The 24,338-nt window shown below is 49.4% G+C and overlaps 1 protein-coding gene across 1 annotated transcript; it reads right to left on the reverse strand.

The window, feature by feature from the left end:
* Window positions 1-2,714: 2,714 nt before the first annotated feature.
* On the reverse strand, window positions 2,715-14,648 carry LOC104667224 (napsin-A-like). Its single transcript, XM_010369536.2, has 9 exons — window positions 14,342-14,648; window positions 7,071-7,212; window positions 6,862-6,985; window positions 6,558-6,676; window positions 6,047-6,246; window positions 4,296-4,418; window positions 4,059-4,203; window positions 3,222-3,320; window positions 2,715-3,016 (listed from the first exon to the last, which is right to left on the reverse strand). Exons 1-9 carry the CDS (start codon window positions 14,422-14,424, stop codon window positions 2,789-2,791), a joined length of 1,263 nt encoding a protein of 420 aa, XP_010367838.1. The 5' UTR covers window positions 14,425-14,648; the 3' UTR covers window positions 2,715-2,788.
* Window positions 14,649-24,338: the final 9,690 nt, after the last annotated feature.

Consider the following 24,338-nt stretch of genomic DNA (forward strand, 5'->3'; position numbering starts at 1 on the left):
GTTTCCGGCCCACCGCCTCCTGCTGCAGGTGCGGCGGCTGGTTCGTATCGCCTCCCTACCCCATCCCACCCCTCGCTCCCGTTTCTGGGTTTCTTGGCGTTTCTTTTTCTCCCTTCTTGAGTATTTGTGCCGCCGTCTCTGTTACCACCCGTCTGAGTCTCCGGCCCCTCGTTTGTAAATCTGCCCTCCTGGGTCTCTGATTCCGTCCCCCTCCTTCTGTGTCTTTACTCCTCATCTCTCTAGGCCTCAGTCTCTCCTCCTCGGTGTCTCAGTCCCCGCCCCCCACCCCAGCTCCCCGGAGTCTCTTTCTCTTAGTCTCTGTACCGTTTTATCAGGAGTGTGCCTCTCTGCCTGGGTCTCTGTATCCCACTCCCTGGGTCTTGTGTCCTTGTCCTCTACTCCCTCTCCCCAACCCGCTCTGTCCTGCCTCCTCTCTGGGTCTCTGCCTTTTCATCTGAATCTGTCTCCTCCTTTCTCTCTGACAACCTCTTTCCCCTCCCCATTCTCCCCATCTCTGGTGTATTTCCCCCTCTTCCGTCTCTTTCCCTCCTCTATCTCTGCTCTTTCTCTTGCTGGCTCTCTGTCTTCTCTCTCGCTCTAAGTTTCTGCCTCTTCACTTTCCCTCTGTCCCCTCCCTGGATCTCTCTTCCTCCTATGTTTCACCTTCTTCTGGGTCTCTCTCTTTCTAGGTCTGTCTCCACTTCCTGGGGACCCTGTCCCCCTCTCTCTGGGTCTCCGTGCCTTTCTCTCAGACCCACCATCACCCTCTCTAACCCCCGTCCTGGCTGGGACTGCGTCACTGCAGAGAGAGTTGCAGAAGTGGGGCCTGTCCTGCAGCCCAGGAAGGTCGTTGCCCTCACTCCCCAGACCCAGGGCTCTCCATTGCACCCAATCCATCATGTCCTTCAGCTTCTGATGGAATCCAAGACGGCAGAGAAAAGACATAGGTACTTCCTACCCCTTCCCCGAATTCTGGTGCACCCCCAGGCAGAAGCAGCGAATCCTGAGGTGAGGGACCGGGCTGGGACTGGATGAGGCTCCTGGGCAATTGGGGGTGGGGTGGTGGAGGCAGGATCGAGGGCTGGGTAGGCACTATGGGCTAGGTAAGGACCTCGGTCAGCCATGCTCCTCCACACTCTCCCCTCAACCCTGCTTTTCCCCTCTGCTTTTGACAGCAGCCAGGCATGGTATTAAGTGACCAAGTCAGCGTGTTTTGTTTTGTTTTGTTTTGTTTTGTTTTGTTTTGCAGAGGTCAGAAGTGTGGGAGAAGGTGGGGGCTGTGGGAAAAGGGGGCTGGAATAAGGAGGAATGTGCGATGCGACCCAGGATTAGACTCAGGATTAGAGGCCATAGGAGGGGAAGAGGCAGCGGGCCGAGAGTAGCAGGCTGGTCCACACTCCATCAGGCCCTGGGAAACTTGGATGCCAGCACTCCCTCAGGGCCTCCACAGACCCCACCAGGATCTATGGGAGGATTTGTGAGTCTGGAGTCTCCACCCACCCATTAAAGAGGAGGGGGCTTCTGGAAGCCTCATGAGGGCTCCAAATACTGGACACTCAGCTACGTTCACAGACCAGGGGGAAGTAGACTCGACTCTTGACTAGGGACACCAGGAGGGGAGAGGCCAACGTCTGTCTACGTCTTCAGTTCCTTTCCCTACCCCTGTTCCTCCCAGTCCGTCCGTTCCCAGGCACTCAAGGCAGACAATTCGTGAAAGCTGCAACTCCCATCTCTGTCATCCTCGGCGTCCCCTGACAACCCTCCTTTCCCCATTACCCCAGGCCCTGGAATTGGGGAAGAGTCTTCCTCTCCCTGACTTCTAGGACCCCTTCCTTGTTCCTCTGCCCCCATTCCCACCCGGTTCCATTGGGAGCCTTGGTCTCCGGACACCAAAGCTGAAAATATGAGCACTCTCTGCCTACAATCCTTCGTCCCCTATAACGCTCCAAGTACCTTGGCCCCCAAAAGCTCCGAGTCGAGGGGAAATCTCTCCGCTATAATCTTTGGGTCCCTGGATCCCAAGTCCCCCGTCTCCAAAACTAGGATTCAGGCTGTCTTACCGCCCCCGGACCCTGGACCTTCGCCCCCTCCCCCGTACTCACCCCAAGTCGAGGCGAGGCGGGGATGGGGGAATCCGGGGCTCGAGATGGGGGGAGGGGTGACCCAGCTCCGGCAGCTCTGGGCAGCAAGAGGCTGCGGAGGGGGGAGTGACATCACCGCCGGAGGAGGGGCAGCACCGCTCCCCCAACCCAGGGGCTTCAAGCTCCGCCTTTATGGCGGACCCCGGGGTCCTGGAATCCCAAGGGAGAGAGGAGAAATGAGATGAGGTCCGAGGGAACGTTATCCCCGCCCCTTAGAACAGGAACTGATAAACCCTTACCAATTACAGTCACCCCCCCCCACTGCCACCTGTCGCTGCCGTCGCGACCTGTCGTCTCCCACGCATGTTGTGGCTGCGCCCGCCCCCGTCAGGGCGTGACCACGGCGTGGACTACAACGACCGTGATGCTCCACGGAGCCGGGAGCCTTTGACGAAAGGCAGCGTAGGCGAGGGGCTTCGTGGGACTCGTAGTACAAGACTCCTCACAAGGGTGCGCCCTGGAGAAAAGGAGTGATACCCTTCGCCTCCCTCTCTTCCTCAACTCCGTGGGTCCATGCACAAAGTTTTCTCTTCAAAAAGTACGTTCTGAAAAGAAGCAACCTAGGCAGGTTCGTTCAAGGGAAATACTGGATTTTTACTGGGTAGCGTTAGCTCTGCTACCCGTTGCGCATGCGCATCACCTGGGCGTCACCCGCGGTACTGCGCTCGCGCAGTCTCGCGCCTTCCCAGGTCCGCTTGGCGAGGGCGAGCGCGCGCCAGGCCCACTCGTGCGCCGCTCTTCATGTCCCCGCGGTCGAAGACGGCCACATACGCCCCCAAGAAAACGTCGCCGAGGATCCACACAGGTACCGGAGGCGAAGCGATGTCCAAGGCCCGGAAGCCGGACAAGCAGAGGCGGACGTCACCCTGAGCAAACTGCAAGGCGACAAGACGGCAACTGGGTGTCCAGGCGGCTGGAACCACCATTTCCCTGGGAGCCCGTGCTCTCTCTGCCCCCAGCCCCGGGGACAAGAAATGTTTCTGTGGCCCCTTCCAGCCCTAGTGATGTCTAACTCCCAGCTCCACCCTCCCAACTCCAGTCATATTACATCACTGTGGCATCATTGTGATGGACACCTACCTGGATGACGTAATCCTGGGCCGTGAGATTAAACCAGACCCCCCCAATGAGGAGTGAGACTGCGGGGAGCTTTGGGATTTCTGAGCACCGGATGATGTACTGGGGGAGAAGGGGAACAAGTGAAGATGGGAGATTCATGCTCTGCTCAAATCCCGGCCGTGGCTCCCCAGTGCCATGGGGTAATGTTCATATTGAGCACCTGGGTATTCAGCGTCCTGTGTGGACAGCCCTGTTGCCTAGGCTTCTCTCATCTAGCCCCAAACAAAACTGCATTATCATCTCCCCCCACTCCCACTCCCACTCCCACTCCCACCCCTACTTCACTATCCACTGAGCCACTTAACAAAGACACTTGGGAAGTATCTTTGCATCCTCACACCACTCTCCATCCGGCATGTCACTTAAGAATCCCAGTCCCAGGCCGGGCGCGGTGGCTCAAGCCTGTAATCCCCGCACTTTGGCCGAGACGGGCGGATCACGAGGTCAGGAAATCGAGACCATCCTGGCTAACATGGTGAAACCCCATCTCTACTAAAAAATACAAAAAAATAGCCGGGCGAGGTGGCGGGCGCCTGTAGTCCCAGCTACTCGGGAGGCTGAGGCAGGAGAATGGCGTAAACCTGGGAGGCGGAGCTTGCAGTGAGCTGACATCCGGCCACTGCACTCCAGCCTGGGCGACAGAGCGAGACTCTGTCTCAAAAAAAAAAAAAAAGAATCCCAGTCCCCTCTGTCCTGGATATGCTCTAGCTACCTGCTTCCCATCCTCAGGCCCCAGTGTTCGCCATCGAATTGCCATCATCTTCCCCAGGACACACCCACCAGAGACTGGGACCTTACCTCCCCAGCCAGCAAGGGGATTCCCCCAATGGCTTCATGCAGGGCCCGGATCTCCTCAGTAGGTCCTATGATGACGGGTGTGCCCGTATCCAGGATGGCAGCACAGCCCCTGGCACAGAGAGTCAGCCCTGAGCCCACCGTCACACTGAGGGGGAAGGAGGCAGTCATTAGAGGCAGGGACCTAGGAGTGCAGTCCCCCAGCCTCCAGCTCCAGACTCAGGAGACCAAGTCCCTCACCGCTCCATGTGGATCTGCCAGTAGGCGCGGACTGTGACTGGCACGAAGGTGAGGGGTGGGATGTAGTGTGCCGGGTCTGAGCCCCCCAGGACCAGCTCTCCTCCATCAGCCACTTCAGAGTCCCTGCAGGAGCAGAGTGTAGAGGTCAGTGTCACCGGCCCTCCCCCGCCAGCCCTAGGAATGGCCAGGGATGAGACTTCCTGCCACTTGGGTCATTTTTAGGGTTATAACTGGGGCAGTGGAATGCAGACAGGGCCTAGATGTTGGGACTGGAAACAAGAAATGAAGGGAAATGGCGCTTTTCTTGATGGAAGTTAGGACTTTAGGATGATGGGTACTTCCTGAAGTGGAGGGGAGACCTTTTCGTTTGGCCGTAGAAGGTAGAGCTTTTGGGGAAAATTCCTGAGCTGAATATCATAGTAACCAAGCAGACCAGTGGAGTCTCAGAATTGGCTCGAAGGTGTGACTTGTGCAGGAGTGGGGTGGCTTCCTGGGAAGGTGCAGAGACTTTCTGAATTGCCTGTTGTGGTATCTAGAAAGGTGTTAGACTTCCTGAGCTGGCTGAGAGTGATGGGAATGGGGCTGGAAACTTCCTGGAAGAGGTAGGTGAGTGGGATCTACCAAGAGATCCAGGGTGGAACTTCTTGAGTGGGCTGGATGTCAGGGTAACTGAGTGGACACTGGACTGTGTGTGATGGGCCCTGGGAGGGAAAATGAAGGCTTCTCAGATGGTGAGTGGGACTTCTGAGCATAAGATTGACCTTCCTACCAGGTGGGTGGGGCTTCATGAATTCAATCAGGCATTTCCTGACTTCTGGTCTGTGTTATCAAATGGGATTTGAGCTTTATGGTGAAGAGAAGTTTCCTAAATATTTGGTTGGGTGGAGCATAGAATTTCCTAGTTTGATTTTGAAACTGAACACATGTTGAACTGATGGTGAGTTTCTTTAGTATCTTAAGTTGTCACTTAAGCTCTGGGACTTAAGAATAGCATTGCGGTGTTTCTTCTGTTAGGTAGGTGACTACTTCCTGAATGAAGGTTGGGATTTTTTTTTTTCTTTTTTTTTGTTTTGTTTTGAGACGGAGTCTCGCTCTGTCGCCCAGGCTGGAGTGCAGTGGCCGGATCTCAGCTCACTGCAAGCTCCGCCTCCCGGGTTTACGCCATTCTCCTGCCTCAGCCTCCCAAGTAGCTGGGACTACAGGCGCCCGCCAACTCGCCCGGCTAGTTTTTTGTATTTTTTAGTAGAGACGGGGTTTCGCCGTGTTAGCTAGGTTGGTCTCGATCTCCTGACCTCGCGATCCACCCGTCTCGGCCTCCCAAAGTGCTGGGATTACAGGCTTGAGCCACTGCGCCCGGCCTTTTTTTTTCTTTTTAGACAGAATCTCTCTCTGTCACCCAGACTGGAGAGCAGTGGTGCGATCTCGGCTTGCTGCAACCTCCACCTCCCCGATACAAGCAATTCTCCTGCCTCAGCCTCTCAAGTAGCTGGGATTACAGGCATGTGCCACCACACCCAGCTAATTTTTATATTTTTAGTAGAGATGGGGTTTCGCTATGTTGGCCAATCTGGTCTGGAACTCCTGACTTCAGGTGATCAATCTGCCTTGGCCTCCCTAAGTGCTGGGATTACGGGCATGAGCCACCATGCCTGAACTGGGACTTTTTTTTATGGAGTAAGAGACTTCCTGAAGGAGAGCCTCACTTCCTTCTGGGGAATAGGAGTCATAGATAGGTGCACCCTCCCTAGTACCTGTTGAGGTAAAAGGAGAAGACAGGCTTATCCAGTAGCCCCTGCTCCACCAGTACATCCAGCGGGGGCTGAACTCCTTCTACAGACAGAATGGGAAAACCGAGGCCCAATATCCCATCGGGGCGGGAAACAGTGAAGACCAGGCTGGATTCCCACAGAGCTTCCCCGAAAATCACTGATGCACCCTTGATTCCACCAATCTAGGGGTAGATTGAGATGTGACCAGTTACTTTTGGGAGAACAATAACCACCTGTCCTGAGGGCTCCCAAACCAAAGCATTAATCCCAGGTCTGGGGACATCTGGACCCAATTCCCTGACTGCTTAGCAAACTTTGCCTCTGGACTTGACAGAATTCCTATCCCTTCACCCAGGAGCCCCTCCGCCTCCTTGAGAAGCCCCATCCATTGGCTCGGGAAGCCCCTCCACCTCAAGCACCCCCCTAAGCCAGATGATCTTAGACAACAGGGTTCTCCCAGGCTCGAGGCTTCCTGGAGTCAAAGCCCACTCACAGTCAGCTTGTCCTCACTCAGGATTCCATCTACCCGCCCAGTTCCGTATTGAATGGCAAACTTGGTCCCATTGGGCTGGAAGGAGCTGGAGGCATTGGGATTGAAGCGGCGGTGGAACCCTAGGTCAGAAGTCAGAGAGGGTCACTTTGGGAGGGGAGCTTTCCGAATGCCTTCTGCCCCTTTAACCTTCTGACCTTTGAGGGTGTCAGAAAAGATTTCCTTAAAAACCTGTGGGAAGCTGAGGTCCAGCCCCGCCTTCTCCCTTCACCCCCATTCAAACGTGTTCTCCCGCATAGAAGCTCACAGCAGGGCACACTGAAGAAGTGGCATCTCCTGGATGGGACCCAGAGATTGGAGGAGCCAGTGTCAAAGACGACAGTGAAGTTTTGTGGAGGCGTTCCCAGCCCAATTTCCCCAAAATACTGGGCCTGATGAGGCAAAAGAGGAGACAGAGTCAGTGAAGAGTTTGGCTTGAGGGCACAGGGGTGGGGGCTGTGTAGGGCTGTGACTCACATCCAGGAATTTGGAGAGAGGTACCAAGGCAGGCTTGTCCCCAGGGGATGGGGCCCCCAACCTGGGGAGCTTTGCTGGTTTTCCCCATCTCCTCAGTAGGTTCAAGGTCCTGAGTCCAGGGTGGACTCTACGAAGGGGGATCCTGTAGAGTAAGAAGATGATGAGAATTAGGAAGCTGCCCTTCCTGGAGACCCTCTAAAATAGACTTGCCCAAATGGAATACGATGACAGATTCAACATCTCCAGGGGCTACAATAGGAGTCATTACCAGAAACCCTAGCACAGATACCATGATGACAAATATCCCCAGAGACTTTACAGGGACAAACCATCCCAAACAGACCTTCCCAACGGTATCCAAGTCCTTAACATAAGCCATTCCCAGGAATTGATATTCTCAAAGGTTTCCCAAGACCCTAACATGAAATCTAACCTTTGCAAAAGCCCTCAGATGGTGGCCCTTGCATGCTTCAGTTCGTGATGTTGGAGACTATTTTCCTCACCCTTGGGGGAAAAAATGTAAGCATCAGATCTTAATTTGCTTCCCAGGTTCCAGTGATTCTCCTCTCCTGCCTCAGCCTCCCAAGTAGCTGGGACTACAGGCGCATACTACCACGCCCAGCTAAATTTTGTATTTTTAGTTGAGATGGGTTTTCTTTTTTTTTTTTTTTTTTTTTTTTTTTGAGACGGAGTCTCGCTCTGTCGCCCAGGCTGGAGTGCAGTGGCCGGATCTCAGCTCACTGCAAGCTCCGCCTCCCGGGTTCACGCCATTCTCCTGCCTCAGCCTCCCGAGTAGCTGGGACTACAGGCGCCCGCCAGGTCGCCCGGCTAGTTTTTTGGTATTTTTAGTAGAGACGGGGTTTCACCATGTTAGCCGGGATGGTCTCGATCTCCTGACCTCGTGATCCGCCCGTCTCGGCCTCCCAAAGTGCTGGGATTACAGGCTTGAGCCACCGCGCCCGGCCGGAGATGGGTTTTCACCATGTTGGCCAGGTTGCTCTTGAACTCCTGACCTCAGGTGATCCACCCGCTTTGGCCTCCCAAAGTGCTGGGATTACAGGCATGAGTCACCACACCCAGCCTTAATTTCACTCTTTACACTAAAATACATCTGAGATATCAAACACTTAATGGGAAAAGTAAAATTATAAGAGCACTTTGGGAGACCGAGGCAAGCAGATTGCTTGAGCCCAGGAGTTCGAGAGCAGCCTGGCCAACATGGCGAAACCCCATCTCTACAAAAAATACAAAAATTAGCTGGGTGTAGTGGCACAAGCCTTTAGTCACAGGTACTTGGGAGGCTGAGGTGGGAGGATCATTTGAGCCTGGAAGGTGGAGGTTGCGGTGAGCTGAGATCATGGCACTGCACTCCCACCTGAGCAAAACTCTGTATAAAAAATTAAAAAAAAAAAAAAAAAAGAAGAAGCAAGTAAAATGTTTAACTCTGGAAAGAGGACAGCTTTTCTTTTTCTTTTCTTTCTTTTTTTTTTTTTTGGAGATGGAGTCTCGCTGTGTTGCCCAGGCTGGAGTTCAGTGGCTCAATCTCAGCTCACTGTAACCTCTGCCTCCTGGGTTCAAGCGATTCTCCTGCCTCAGCCTCCTGAGTAGCTGGGACTTCAGGCATCACCATCATGCCCGGCTAATTTTTGTATTTTTGTAGAGACGGTGTTTCACTATGTTGGCCAGGCTGGTTTTGAACTCGACCTCAGGTGATCTGCCCGCCTCGGTCTCCCAAAGTGCTGGGATTACAGGTGTGAGCCACCGCGCCCAGCTGTGACACAGGCTTGCTCTGTCACCAGGTTGGAGTGCAGTGGCATGATCTCGGCTCACTGCAACCTTCACCTCCCAGGTTAAAGTGATTCTCCTGCTACTTGGGAGGCCCAGGAATTCAAGGTTACAGTGAGCTATAATCATGCCACTGCACTCCAGCCTGAGCAACAGAGCAAGACCCTGTCTCAAAAAAGAAACAAAAAGAAAGACAGAAAAAAAAGGAAAAGAAAAACTGGCACAAATACTAATACTCTTGCTACTACTATTGCTGGGAGTGATAAACTGCCCTTTGTCTCTGACTTGGGAGTCTTGGATCTCCTATGAGCAGCCATGAAACTATGGCAAACTAACTTCATAGTTCTTGACACTCATTAGGAAAATGAAGAAAGGACATAATTTGCAAAAGAAGTACAAATAAATTCTAAATACATGGAAAGATGTCCAGAATAGTCATCAAAAAAATACAAATGACAACAGTGAGAAACCTTTTGGCGAAGAACTGAGAATACTTACCATTGATCAGGTTTGGCAAATGTGTATCAAATGCTCGAAAATTATACCCACCATTTAACCCAAACCAGAATTTCATCTATAGGAGATCCTTGGATGAGTGCATAAAGGTGTGTTTACGAGGCTGTGCCTAATTTTGGAAACTGGAGATAGACCAATGATGAACTGCCTTTGCAAAAACTATAAGTGAGAAAATTAGGACAGTGAAAGAGATCCGATCTAAATAACCGCCATCTTGCCTTTAACTTCCAAACTACCCTTGGTCGTTCCTGGGCTTGGGCCAAGCTAACTTTAGGAGACAGTTTATAGTTTAAATGATAATAGTCCATCCCCAAACCTAAACCACCTTTGTAAAGCTAATGAAGTACCACCAGGATAGGAGGATGAGAGGAGCATTAAATTCTGCTAAGGTGCAGACATCAATGATTACCAGTCATTATTCCAGAGGTCAAAATAGTTGCAACTTCCCCAATTACTCCTGCAGATTACATCACTATTGTAGAACCTAAGACTGGCCTTTTGAGACTAAAGGTTTTTGCATTTCTGATGATGCCACCCAGACCTGCCAACCAGTCCTGTGGCTCCACCCAGAAGCAGACTATTTTCCGGGCCCCTACGAATGATTACCTCCCTGACCAATCAGCAGCACCCATTCCCAGGCCTGACAAACTATCCTTGAAAAACCCTAGCCTCCAAATGTTAGGGGAGGCTAATTTGTTGTTTTTGTTTCGTTTTTTATGAGATGGAGTCTCACTCTGCCACCCAGGCTGGAGTACACTGACGTGATCTCAGCTCACTGCAACCTCTGCCCCCTGGGTTCAAGTGATTCTCTTCTCTCAGCCTCCTAAGTAGCTGGGATTACAGGCAGCCACCACCATACCCGGCTAGTTTTTATATTTGTAGTACAGACAGGGTTTCATCATGTTGGCCAGGCTGGTCTTGAACTCCTAACCTCAGCTGATCCACCCGCCTCAGCCTCCCAAAGTGCTAGAATTACAGGTGTGAGCTGCCATGCCCACCTCTGATTTGAGTAATAATAAAACTCTGGTCTCCTGTTCAGCCGATGGCTCGACATGAATTAAACTCTTTCTCTATTGCCATTTTCCCTTCTTGATAAATTGGCTGTATCTGGACAGCAGGCAAAAAGAACCAGCTGGGCAGTTACAACGGCCAACGATGGGTACAGCTTAGTTCTGCTTTGGAGCATACATAGAATGGAACCCCATTCGACCGCGAAGAAGGAGGAAGTAGCTGTCTATACCAGTCATTCTCAAACTTTAGCATGACCCCAAATCACCTACAGCAGTGGTGTTGGGCAAATCTTTGTGTAGAAGCTTTGCAGGCCAGACGGTCTCTGTTGTAACTATTCAACTCTGCCAAGATAGCATGAAAGCGGCTGCAGACAACAGACGTTGCGGAAATGAATGTGCATGCTGACTCCATTTTTTTTTTTTAGAGACAGGGTCTCACTGTGTTGCCCAGGCTGGAGAGCAGTGGCACGATCATGGCTCACTGCAGTCCCAAACTCCCAGGCTCAAAGATCATCTTGCCTCAGCCTGCCAAGTAGCTGGGACCACAGGTGTATGCCACCACATCCAGCTAATTTTTTTCATTTTTTGTAGAGATAAGCTCTTGCTAAGTTGCCCAGGCTGGTCTCAAGTTCTTGGCCACAAACAATTCTCCTGCCTCGGCCTCCCCAAGTTTTGGGGTTACAGGCATGAGCCACCACATCTGGCCTAGGTTCCCTTAAGCTTATTTGTAAAAGGGAAATAGCAGGCAGGATTTGACCCTCAGGCTCAGTGTCTGCCAAGCCCAGACTCAGAGGGTTAGTTCAAATTCAGATCTCTTAATTTTTAAGTAGATCTGGGATGGGGCTTGAGAATTTGCATTTCTAACACGTTCCTGGGCCATGCTAATGCTATTGGTCTTGAGACAACATTCTGAGACTGACTGTTCTTTGCATTGACTTTGAAAATGTCCATGATATATTAGGTTTGCAAAGCAGATTAATGGGGAATGGTGAATTCATTGAATCGTACACCAGCAAGCAACATCTATGCTCTGAGTCCTGGGAGAATTTCAGATTGTAAATCCTTACTTACTGAAAGATCTTACTGAGGTGGGAGGATTACTTGAGGCTAGGAGTTCATGACCAGCCTAGGAAACGTAGTAAGACCACCCATCTCTACCAAAAAAAAAAAAAAAAAAAAAAAGCTTAAAAAAAAGCTGGTTAACAAACATAATGTGCACTAATTTTTTTTTTTTTTTTTTTTTTTTTTTTGAGACGGAGTCTCGCTCTGTCGCCCGGGCTGGAGTGCAGTGGCCGGTTCTCAGCTCACTGCAAGCTCCGCCTCCCGGGTTTATGCCATTCTCCTGCCTCAGCCTCCGAGTAGCTGGGACTACAGGCGCCCGCCACCTCGCCCGGCTAGTTTTTTGTATTTTTTAGTAGAGACGGGGTTTCACCGTGTTAGCCAGGATGGTCTCGATCTCCTGACCTCGTGATCCGCCCGTCTCGGCCTCCCAAAGTGCTGGGATTACAGGCTTGAGCCACCGCGCCCGGCCAGTGTGCACTAATTTTTAAAATAAATTTTATATTTAATGATTTTTTTGTAGAAAGAGATGGGGTCTCACTATGTTGGCCAGGTTGGTCTTGAACTCTCGGCCTCAAGCAATCCTCCAGGCCTCTGCCTTCCATAGTGCTAGGATTACAGGTGTGAGCCACCATGCCTGGCCTCATGCAGTAATTTTTTTTTTTTTTTTTTTTTTTTTTTTTTTTTTTGAGACGGAGTCTTGCTCTGTCACCCAGGCTGGAGTGCAGTGGCATGATTCGGCTCACTGCAAGCTCTATCCTCCCAGGTTCACGTCATTCTCCTGCCTCAGCCTCCTGAGTAGCTGGGACTATAGGCACCCACCACCACGCCCGGCTAATTTTTTCATATTTTTAGTAGAGTCGGGGTTTCACCATGTTAGCCAGGCTGGTCTCGATCTCCTGACCTTGTGATCCACCCGCTTCAGCCTCCCAAAGTGCTGGGATTACAGGCATGAGCCACCACGCTCGGCCTGCAGTAATATTTCGTACCCAATTTTAGTCACTCCTTGGAACATGACACCCTCACTCACACCTTTGCCCTCACCCCTCATGACTCAGTCTTTGAAAGGCACAAGAACGAGAAGTGGGGAAAACACTTTCTGGAAAATACACCCCTCCCCCTGCCAAGAACTCTAAGGCATAAGGAGAAGAGAAGAGGGGAAGGGAGAAATTGGGGAAGCATCAGAGGTAAGGTAGGGGAGAACTTCTTGGGTGGGGCCCCAAAACTGGACTTCTTTTTTTTTTTTTTTTTGAGACAGGACCTCACTGTGTTGCCCAGGCTAGAGTGCAGTGGGGTTCAAATGGCACTCCCACGCAGCCTCCCAAGTAGCTAAGACTACAGGCACCTGTCACCATGCCCAGCTGATTTTTTTTTTTTCTGTAAAGACTAGAGTCTCACTATGTTGCCCAGACTAGTCTTGAACTCCTAGCCTCAAGCAATTCTCCTGCCTTGGCCTCCCAAAGTGCTGAGATTACAGCGGTGAGCCATTGTGCTCAGACAAAAAATAGACTTATTGAGGCCTAAACAATTTGGAGGGTGTGAATGTGGGGAAGGCTTAGTTTAAATGTCACATGCCTTTGTCTCCAAGATAGAGGGAATGTGTCACATGTCTGGAGACCCCCATACCTGGTCATCAGAGCTCGGCGTGGGATCTGCAGAGGCCTCCCAAAAAACATATCCAGAGAAGAAGGGGAGGGTTCCTCACTCAAGAGTCTCAGTGAAGGCCAGGCACGGTGGCTCATGGCTGTAATCCCAGCACTTTGGGAGGCTGAGGCAGGCAGATCACAAGGTCAGGAGTTCAAGACCAGCCTGGCCAACATGGTGAAACCCCATCTCTACTAAAAATACAAAAATTAGCCAGGCGTGGTGACACGTGCCTGTAATCCCAGCTACTTGGGAGGTTGAGGCAGGAGAATCGCTTGAACCAGGAGGCGGAGGTTGCAGTGAGCCGAGACTACGCCACTGCACTCCAGCCTGGCAACAGAGTGAGACTCTGTCTCAAAAAAAAAAAAAAAAAAAAAAAAAAAAACTCTCAGTGTTGGAGGATCTTAAAGGGGCTCTGGGCTGGACATGGTAGTTCATGTCTGTAATTCCAGCACTTTGGGAAGCTAAGGTGAGAGGATTGCTCGAGCCCAGGAGGTGGAGACCAGCCTGGAAAATACAGGGATACCCTCCTCTTTACAAAAAAATTTCAAAAACTAGCTTGGCATGGTGACACATACCTGTAGTCCCAGCTACTTCAGAGGCTGAGGTGGGAGAATGGCTTAAGACCACAAGTTTGAGGCTGCAGCGAGCCATGATCTCACTACTGCACTCCAGCCTGGGTGACAGAGCAAGACCCAGTCTCAACAAATAAATAAATAAAAGGAAAAAAAAAATTAAAAAGGGAGCTCTGAGCCGGGTGTGGTGACTCATGCCTATAACCCCCAGCACTTTGGGAGGCCAACGTGGGCAGATCACCTAAGGTTGGGAGTTTGAGACCAGCCTGACCAACATGGAGAAACTCCATCTCTACTAAAAATACAAAATTAGCTGGGGTGGTGGCACATGCCTGTAATCCCAGCTACTCGGGAGGCTGAGGCAGGAGAATCACTTGAACCTGGGAGGTGGAGGTTGTGGTGAGCCAGGATCATGCCATTGCACTCCAACCTGGGCAACAAGAACAAAACTCTTTCTCAAAAAAAAAAAAAAAAAAAGGGTGGGGGAGCTCTGATCTTACAAGATGTCAGAGTGGAGTCCTCAGAGTGAAAGCCCACTTTAGAGATCTGGGAAGCCAAGAAAGAAGAGTCAAGGATCCTGGGTGTCGGGTTTGGGAATCACTGAACCAGGAGCCCCAGACTTAAAGGGCAAAAAGCAGAGAATCCCTCCCAGGTTTGGGGGTGGCAAATGGGGTCACCATACCGAATCAGTGTGGCCTCAGCAGGCTCCACGTTCAGCAGAGGCAGCAGCAGCAGCAGGGGTAGCAGCAGCAGTGGTGGAGACATCACTGGGGAACAGGGTGTGAACCCAGGCTTCCTAGTTTTCTCTCCCCTGTGACTCCACCCTGTTCATGCCCCACCTCCCGGTTTAGGAGGTGACCAAGACACGAGATCTCTCAGCAGGTGACACGGGGACAAGGATGCTTTTTGAAGATTTGTGCAGAGTATTTGTGTAGCGTCAACAAAAGTTGTATCCTGTGTCCCTGGTGCTCCTCATTCCCTACTTGGGGGGTGGTGGTGGTGAGGTCTCCTCTGTTAGGACTGCCTCCCACCCTCCATCCTGTAGCCTCTGTCACTTTTACTTCTCACTTTCACATCACTTTTCTGCAACTTTTTAACCACAAGTGTTTCCTTGGCCAAGTGAGAGGGACCAGCAGGTGTCTGTGAAGGGTCTAGGGAAGGGAGAGAGGAACTGGTTATAAGCCTGCCCTCCCATATGAAGTGGGACTGCCTGCATCTCAGGACCCAGACTCTTATTATTTTATTTGTAGATGAAGTATGTTTCTTGTAAGCAACAAAACATTGGGTCCTCTTTTTCATCCATTCATACATTCTATATCTTTTTATTCGAGAGTTTAGTCCATTTACATTCAATGTTGTCCTTGATAAGGACATCTTCTTGCCATTTTGTTATTTGTTTTCTGGTTGTTTTATGGTATTCTCTTCTTTCTGTCCTTCTTTGCCCTTATTTATTTATTTATTTATTTATTTATTTATTTATTTATTTTTGAGACAGAATCTCGTTCTGTTGCCCAGGCTGGAGTGCCCTGGTGCAATCTCGGCTCACTGCAACCTCTGCCTCCTGGATTCAAGTGATTCTTGTGCCTCAGCCTCCTGAGTAGCTGGGACTACAGGTACGTGACAGCACACCTGGCTGATTTATGTATTTTTAATAGAGATTTGGTTTCATCATGTTGGCCATACTGATCTCAAACTCCTGACTTCAGGTGATCCACCCGCCTCAGCCTCCCAGAGTGCTGGGATTATACACATGAGCCACCACACCTGGCCTCTGTTTTCCTTTTAGAGAAGGTAATTTTCCCTGGTCATATGATTTAATATTTCCTTTTTTTTTTGTATCTGTTGTATGTTTTTTGATTTGAGGTTACCATGAGGCTTGCAAATACTGTCTTTTTTTTTTTTTTTTTTTGAGATGGAGTCTGTTACCCAGGCTGGAGTGCAATGGACTCTATCTCGGCTCACTGCAAGCTCCGCCTCCCAGGTTCATGCCATTCTCCTGCCTCAGCCTCCAGAGTAGCTGGGACTACAGGAGTCCACCACCGTGCTGGGCTAATTTTTTTTTTTTTTTTTTTGTATTTTTAGTAGAGACAAGGTTTCACTATGTTAGCCAGGATGGCCTTGATCTGACCTTGTGATCTGCCTGCCTCAGCCTCCCAAAGTGCTGGGATTACAGGTGTGAGCCACCGCGTCCTGCCGCAAATACTATCTTATAACCCATTATTTTAAGCTGACAGCATAAACTTAACACTGTTTGCATAAACAAACCAACAAACAATAAGAAAATTAATAAAACCTCTACACCTTAACTTTGTCCCCAACTTTTTAACTTTCTGTTGTTTGTATTTATATCTTATTGTACTGTCTATGTCTTAAAGAGTTGTTGTAGTTATTATTTTTGATTGGTTCACCCTTTAGTTTTTCTACTTAAGAGTAGTTCATACACCATAGTTATACTGTTACAATACACCATGTTTTTCTGTGTGCTTACTATTAGCAGTGAGTTTTGTACCGTCAGATGATTTTTTTATCACTCATGAACATGCTTTTCTTTCTGACTGAAGTACTCCCTTTAGCATTTCTTGTAGGACAGATCTGGTGTTGATGAAATTCCTCAGCTTTGTTTGTTTTGGGAGAGTCTTTATTTCTCCTTCATGCTTGAAGGATATTTTCACTGGATATGCTATTCTAGTCTAGCAGGACGAGCCGTGGACAAAACCCCACAGACACTGAGATAGTGAAGGAAGTAGCTTTTAATCAGCTGGAAGCATTGGCAGACTAGCGTCTTAAAATCCAAACTTGTTGATTGCACAATTTCTGTCCCTTTTAAAGGCTCACAACACTAAAGATTTTACATGAAAGGACCGTGACTAATTGAGCAATCTAGGGGGTATGTGACAGGGGCTGCCTGCACCAGTAATCAGAGTGAAACAGAACAGAACGAGAAGTTTCACAGTGTCCTTCCATACAATGTCTGGAATCTATGGATAACATTGGTTGCTAAGTCATGGGTTGAATTTTAACTGTCAGGCTAAAGTCAGGCAGGTCCAGGCCTGGTTTTGGGTCTGGTGCCTGGTGCCGGGCTGCCTGCCTTTGGTTTTGCTTCCATGTTTCTTCTTAAAACAGGTACCGAGTATAAAATAGTATATAACAGTATGGGGGGGGGGTCTCTTTCTCGCTTCTCTCATTTCCTCCCTTTGAGACTCTCACTCATTTTATTAGTGGGAGTTCTCACTTTCATTTTTACTACTTATGTCTTCCTGTGCAATAGATTGATAGTGGTTCATGTAATATGCTTGTGCTGAAGCACTCTGGTGAACTAAGGTAGCGATGAAGCTTTTTATCATTTGAAGAAGTATAGGTAGCAAACAAGGGAGTAGTAAGCAGGTTCCTATTACTATTATACCTCCTATTATAAGAGTTTTAAATCCTCCTATTGCTGGGAACTAATTTCCAAACATGGCCCCAGGATCAAATCTGTGCCACACTTGCACGGGCACATGTGCCAGTTTTGTTATATCTTTATGTCTTCAACTACTTGCCCTTGATCATGTGTGTGTAGACAGCAATTAGTAAGGTTAAATTTTCCACAAACTCCTCCTTCAGCTGCCAGCAAGTAGTCGAGAGCTAGTCTATTTTGGTAGATAGCATTCCTCATCTAAGTCTCTTGCCGGGCAAGAAGAGTGAAGGCTTGACCGGTTTTATTAGTAATAAATTCTGAAACAGCTTTGCAACCGTATGATTCGGTTGAGCATGTAGATGGGGGTCCGATATCCCTATGAGCCTTCTTGTGCCCAAGTGGTGGGCCCATAGTATTGTATAATTCTTTCAGGGGGCCATTCGTCATCTTTCCAGTTACCTATGACTATGCTTCGTTTTTCGCGGGAAGCATAGACAGGGAATCCTAGGAGTTCACCTGTTTTTATGGGCAGTAGGAAGAAAGATGGTTTAATAGTGCCCATTACACAGCTACCTGTCCACTGATCAGGTAGCTTAGCATAGGCTCTGTGTTCACATATCCAGTATAACCCGGTGGGGGCAGATCAGTCCTGGTGGAATTCTGGGTGGGCCTAAGCAGTCTGCAATTTTGGAAATTTACTGAATGGATCTTTTTTCTGTGTAATTGGAACTCCACCATGTAACTGTTTTTGTGGTACCATTATACAGTTTTTGTCCAAGACAACTAAGCCATCCTACAGGATGAGTGAATTCTTTTCCTTCTCTAGCTATGCAATGTTGTCCAATAATTGAGGCTTTTAGAACCCAGAAATTGTCAGAGTGGTTCTTTTGGGCCAGGAATTCATCAGGAACTGGGTCTGTAGTAACTCATTCTCGGGTTCCCATGGCCATTGATCTCCTGTGACGGTTCCTCCACAAACATCACATGAAGTGACTTTTAGAGACTGGGCTACCTGCTCGGCTAATTGCAAAAACAAATTTCTAGTTTTTCCTGGAATTTCAGGTACTGGCACATTTAGTTCATCATAGAAAGTCGGAAATACTGGCTCTGGAGAGCATTTTCAAATCTCTCCTTTGATTAAAATGTTGACCTTACGGTCTAGTTCTTTTCCATCAATGCCTCGAGAGAACGTATTTTCCTTTTTCCTGTTTTGGGTCCGAGGGGTTTGTGATGACTAATTCTAAAGGGTTGCAGCTTCCACTCCTGCAGGAGGGTCTGCCTTTCCGGTTTTGGAGCCAAACAAGATCTTTTTCATTTTCTTTTTTTTCCAAGTAGCCTAAATGTCACAAGACCAGTACCCACATTCGTTTTCACACAATCCTAATTCATGACAGATGTACTTATTTTCGGACATGTATTTTTTTTCCTCCTAATTAAAAGAGCCACATCCTGCTCCTTATTGCTATTAATGATGGCACAAGCATCAAATTTTAAGATTATGCATTTGGGCACTCCTTTTTCTACTGTTCTGGCTAATACTTTACTTGTCTCATTTATGAGTCCCCACCAGTCTTCAGTCCGTAATCTTATTTCAAAAACTGTGGACATGGGAGGTTCAGAGGGGTCATAGCACACATCGGGCTGGTCACTTCCTGGATTACAGACTTTGTACTGAGTGTTATTATACAAACATGTTCCTTTTGGAATTCCTAGGCATTCATCATAACTATCGAACAAAAAGATTGTCTTAACTTGTCCTACCTCAGTGACCTGATGTATGCACTGAAGGCAGTCCTCTGTGTGGGAAGAAGCAGTGGAAGATTTTACCACACAAGTCCATGTTATAAGGAAAGTAAGTCCCACAGCGATTTTCCTCATGCTTCGGCGGAGCATAGACCAGTCAGCTTCCGGGGGTGACTCGAGCAGGGCTTGTTGTCCTCCTCAGGGTTACTTTGCGGGGATTGTCTAGGCTTGGTTTGGCCTCCCCGGTTCCGGTGGCTGCAGGCTTTATGCGGCTGTGGTGAATCCAGGCTGGAATTCCTTGTCTCTTCACAGCCGTGGGAGTGGTCAGGATAACCGTCTGGGGTCCCTTCCACCGTTAGCCATAAGGGAGCTACGTTCCAGTCCTTGATCCACACACCATACGGTCACCTGGAGAAAAAGGGTAAACTGGGGAGAAGAAGCTGGCCAGGCACCTCTCGTTTACCCAGGCTGAGATTGTCTGGGTAATTTTCCCCAAGGCCTGTAGCTGTCGCTGCAATTCAATTTCTTTTCTTTTCTTTTCTTTTTTTTTTTAGTTTTTGAGACGGAGTCTCCCTCTGTCGCCCAGGCTGGAGTGCAGTGGCACGACCTCGGCTCACTGCAACCTCCGCCCCTCCAGGTTTTTAAGCAATTCTTTGCCTCAGCCTCTGGAGTAGCTGGGATTACAGGCGCGTGCCACCTCGCCCAGCTAATTTTTTTGTATTTGTAGTAGAGACGGGGTTTCACCATCTTGGCCAGGCTGGTTGCTGCAGTTCAATTTCACCCAACTCTTGGGGAGTACCCGGAAGTCCTCGCAGTATAGGAGGAGGCCTGTGATATAATATTTCGTAAGGAGAGTATCCTGTTTTCTTAGAGGGGGTGCACCTAATTTTGAACAATGCCATAGGAAGGGCCTGTATCCATTTTAATCCTGTCTCGTGACCTACTTTCCTTAAACTGTTTTTGATAGTGCAATTCATCCGCTCCACCTTTCCGGAACTCTGAGGTCGGTAGGCGGCATGTAGCTTCCAAGTGATTCCCAATACCTTTGCCATCCTCTGTACTAAGTCAGCCACAAATGCCGGCCCATTATCTGAGCCAATCCGCAGAGGCAAGTCCAAACCTAGGGATGAGATCTCGAAGAAGCACACGGGTTACTTCATGAGCTTTTTCAGTTCATGTTGGATAAGCCTCTACCCACCTAGAGTAAGTACGCACTAGAACCCGTAAATGCTTGTTACCTCCGCATTTGGGCATCTCTGTGAAGTCCACTTGAAGATCTCCCAAGGGAGCTGCTCCATAGGCTTGTATGCCAGGAGGCACAGAGGGGGCTTGCTTTGCACTGTGCTGTCGACTGGTAACGCATTGCTGCAGCACTGTTTCAGCAAGAGCTGGCAAGTGTGAGATAGAAGTAGCAGCTTAACAGCTTTTCAAGTGACTCCTGGCCTAAATGGGTAGTTTCATGTACAGCCAGTACGACTGCGGCTCCTGGCCGCTGTGGCACAGCTATTCTCCCACCTGGTAACTTTATCCATCCTGCTTTTATTGTTTGTCCTCCCTCTGCCTGAAGAAAGTCTTTTTCCTCTTTAGAATGAGTAGGCACCAGATCAGGTATTTGAGGGAGTAGGGGGCTGTGACGCATGCCCAGTAAGAAGGAGATACTGGCCGGGCGCGGTGGCTCAAGCCTGTAATCCCAGCACTTTGGGAGGCCGAGACGGGAGGATCACAAGGTCCGGAGATTGAGACCATCCTGGCTAACACGGTGAAACCCTGTCTCTACTAAAAAATACAAAAAACTAGCCGGGCAAGGTGGCGGGCGCCTGTAGTCCCAGCTACTCTGGAGGCTGAGGCAGGAGAATGGCGTAAACCCGGGAGTCAGAGCTTATAGTGAGCTGAGATCCGGCCACTGCACTCCAGCCTGGGCAACAGAGCAAGACTCCATCTCAAAAAAAAAAAAAAAAAAAAAAAGAAGAAGAAGAAGAAGAAGAAAAAGGAGATACTGCCTTTCGTGACTCTGTGTCTGCTCGGGAGTTTCGTTGGCTCACCGAGGTGGAAACGTGCTGGTGTCCCCTGCAATGCATGACTGCCACCTTTTGGGGTTTCCATACTGCCTCTAATAATTGCAGAATTTCTTGTTGATTTTTTTTTTTTTTTTTTTGAGACGGAGTCTCACTCAGTCGCCCAGGCTGGAGTGCAGTGGCACGATCTCGGCTCACTGCAAGCTCCGCCTCCCGGGTTCACACCATTCTCCTGCCTCAGCCTCCCAAGTAGCTGGGACTACAGGTGCCCGCCGCCACACCCGGCTAATTTTTTGCATTTTTAGTAGAGAAGAGGTTTCACCGTGTTAGCCAGGATGGTCTCGATCTCCTGACCTTGTGATCCGCCCGCCTCGGCCTCCCAAAATGCTGGGATTACAGGTGTGAGCCACCGCGCCCGGCCTCTTGTTGGTATTTTATGTCCTTTGCCCCAGAATTTAACAGGCCTTTTTCTTTATATAATGCTCCATGTACTTGAAGGGTTCGAAAGGCATATCGAGAGTCAGTATAAATGTTTACAGTCTTACCTTCACTAAGTTCTAGGGCCCAAGTTAAAGCAATGGGCTCTGCCTTCTGGGCTAAAGTGCCCTGAGGCAATGGTTTGGCTTCAATAACATCATCCAAGGTTACCACCGCATATCCTGCACATCTTTCTCCTCGTGGCTTGATGAAGCTGCTCCCATCCACGTATAACTCCTAGTCCACTAATACCCATGGCTGGTCTTGAAGATCGGGTCTGCTAGAATAGACTGAGTCCAATACTTCCACACAATTATGTTCGACAGGGCTGTCTGATACTGGGAGTAAGGTGGCAGGATTCAGAGTGTTACAGACTTCACTGGTTATGCAGGGGTTTTCACATAACAAGCTTTGGTACTTGGTTAATCTGGCATTTGTTAGCCAATGGTGTCCTTTGGTATTCATCAGAGTTACCACCGCATGGGGGGCCTTTATACTTAAGTTTTGTCCAAGGGTTAGCTTGTCTGCTTCTTGTGCTAACAGGGCTGTAGCTGCCAGGGCTCTCAGACAAGGAGGCCAGGCTTTTGAAACGCCATCTAGCTGTTTTGAGAGGTAGCCACTGGTCTTGGCCAGGGCCCCACAGTTTGGGTTAAAACTCTGACTGCCATTTTTTCTCTTTCTGACACACAGAGCGTGAAGGGCTTTGTCAAATCCGGTAGTCCTAGGGCTGGGGCTGACATAGGTGTTTCCTCTAACTTGCAAAAGGCTTGCTGTTGCAGAGGTCCCCGTTCAAAAGGCTCCCAAGGCTCCCGATCGCCCCCCTTTGTAACCCCATACAGCGGTTTGGCTAGCACCGCAAAGTTTGGAATCCATAATCTGCAAAACCCCACAGCTCCTAGAGATTCCCTTACTTGCCTTCTGGTTTTAGGTTCTGGTAAGCTGCAGATGACCTGCTTTCTTTCTGACCCCAGGTTGCGCTCCCCTTTCTGAATAGTGAATCCCAGGTAGCATGCCTGCTGTCTGCAGATCTGAGCTTTCTTCTTGGACACCTTATACCCAGAGTCCTTCAGGTGTGGAAGCAGGACATCCGTCCCTTTTGCACACCTGTCTGCCATGGAGTGTCCTAGCAGAAGATCATCCACGTACGGGAGCAAGACGCAGCCTTGGTCTTTAGCAGGAAACTTCTGGAGGTCTCGAGCCAATACCTCCCTGAAAATGGTGGGGGAATTTTTAAACCCCTGGGGAAGCCAAGTCCAAGTGTACTGAGTGGTGACACCTGACCCCGGATCTTCCCACTGAAAGGCAAGCAGCTTTTGATGCTCAGGAGCCAGTCTGATGCTAAAGAAGGCATCCTTCAAGTCCAGACAAGCGCACCAGCTGTCCTCAGCTGGCAGCAATCCTAACAGTGTGGAAGGGTTGGGAACTGTTGGTGCAGAGTCACTGTAGCTTGGTTAGCCGAGCATAAGTGCTGTACAGGTCGATAGTCCTTAGTCCCTGGCTTGGGAACAGGTGAGGGGGGGTGTTCCATGGAGACTGGCAAGGAACTATAATTCCTTTTTTTTTTTTTTTTTTGAGACGGAGTCTCACTTTGTTACCCAGGCTGGAGTGCTGTGGCGCGATCTTGGCTTACAGAAAGCTCCGCCTCCCGGGTTCATGCCATTCTCCTGCCTCAGCCTCTGGAGTAGCTGGGACTACAGGCGCCCGCCACCACGCCCGGCTAATTTTTTTGTATTTTTAGTAGAGACGAGGTTTCACCAGGTTAGCCAGGATGGTCTCGATCTCCTGACCTTGTGATCCACCCGCCTCAGCCTCCCAAAGTGCTGGGATTGCAGGCATGAGCCACTGCGCCCGGCCTCCCCTTTTGAATGTAATAAACAAGAATGCAGTAATGTCCTTGTATTAGTCAGGGCTCTCGAGAGGAACAGAACTAATGGAATATATATATATATGGGAGTTTATTAAGTATTAACTCACACAATCACAAGGGTCCTACAACAGGCCGTCTGCACACTGAGGAGCAAGGAGAGCCAGTCCGAGTTCCAAAACTGAAGACTTGGAGTCTGATGTTCGAGGGCAGGAAGCATCTAACACGGGAGAAAGATGGAGGCTGGGAGGCTAGGCCAGTCTCTCTTTTCACATTTTTCTGCCTGCTTATATTCTAGCCAGGATGGCAGCTTATTAAGGGTGGGTCTGCCTTTTCCAGCCCACTGACTCAAACGTTTCTGTTTGTTTTATTTTATTTTATTTTACTTTAAGTTCTGGGATACATGTGCAGAACGTGCAGGTTTGTTACATAGGTAAACGTGTACCATGCTGCTTTGCTGCACCTATCAACCCGTCATCTAGGTTTTAACCCCCACATGCATTAGGTATCTGTCCTAATGCTTTCCCCCTCACTTACCCCCCACTCCCCAACAGGCCCCAGTGTGCGATGTTCCCCTCCTCAAATGTTAATTTCTTCTGGCAACACCCTCAGGACACCCAGGATCAATACTTTGTATCCTTCAATCCAATCGAGTTGACACTCAGTATGAATCATCACAGTCCTTATAGATATTTTCTGTGCATCTGTTCCATATCATCTGTATTAGTCAATTTTGCATTGCAATAAAGGAATACCTGAGGCTGGGTAATTCATAAAGAAAAGGCCAGGTGGGTGCCTTATGCCGGTAATCCCAGCATTTCAGGAGGCTGAGGCAGGAGGACTGCTTGAGCCTGGGAGTTGGATGGAGACCAGCCTGGGCAACAAAGGGAGACCCTGTCTCTAGGGGAAAAAAAATTAAATTATCTGGGCTTAGTGGTGCATGTCTGTGGTCCCAGCTACTTGGGAGGCTGAGGCAGGAGGATTGCTTGAGCTTGGGAGGTGGAGGCTGTAGTGAGCCACGATTGTGCCACTGCACTCCAGCCTGGGCAACAAAATCAATCACTCAATCACACATTCACTGTCCTACAATTATGGAAGCCAGAAGCCCAAAATGATTTCAGTGTTGAAACTGCCGTGTTTGCAGAGCCGTGTTTGCAGAGCCGTGTTTGCAGAGCCGTGTTTG

Source organism: Rhinopithecus roxellana, chromosome 12 (genome assembly GCF_007565055.1).
Source record: "Rhinopithecus roxellana isolate Shanxi Qingling chromosome 12, ASM756505v1, whole genome shotgun sequence".
NCBI lineage: Eukaryota > Metazoa > Chordata > Mammalia > Primates > Cercopithecidae > Rhinopithecus > Rhinopithecus roxellana.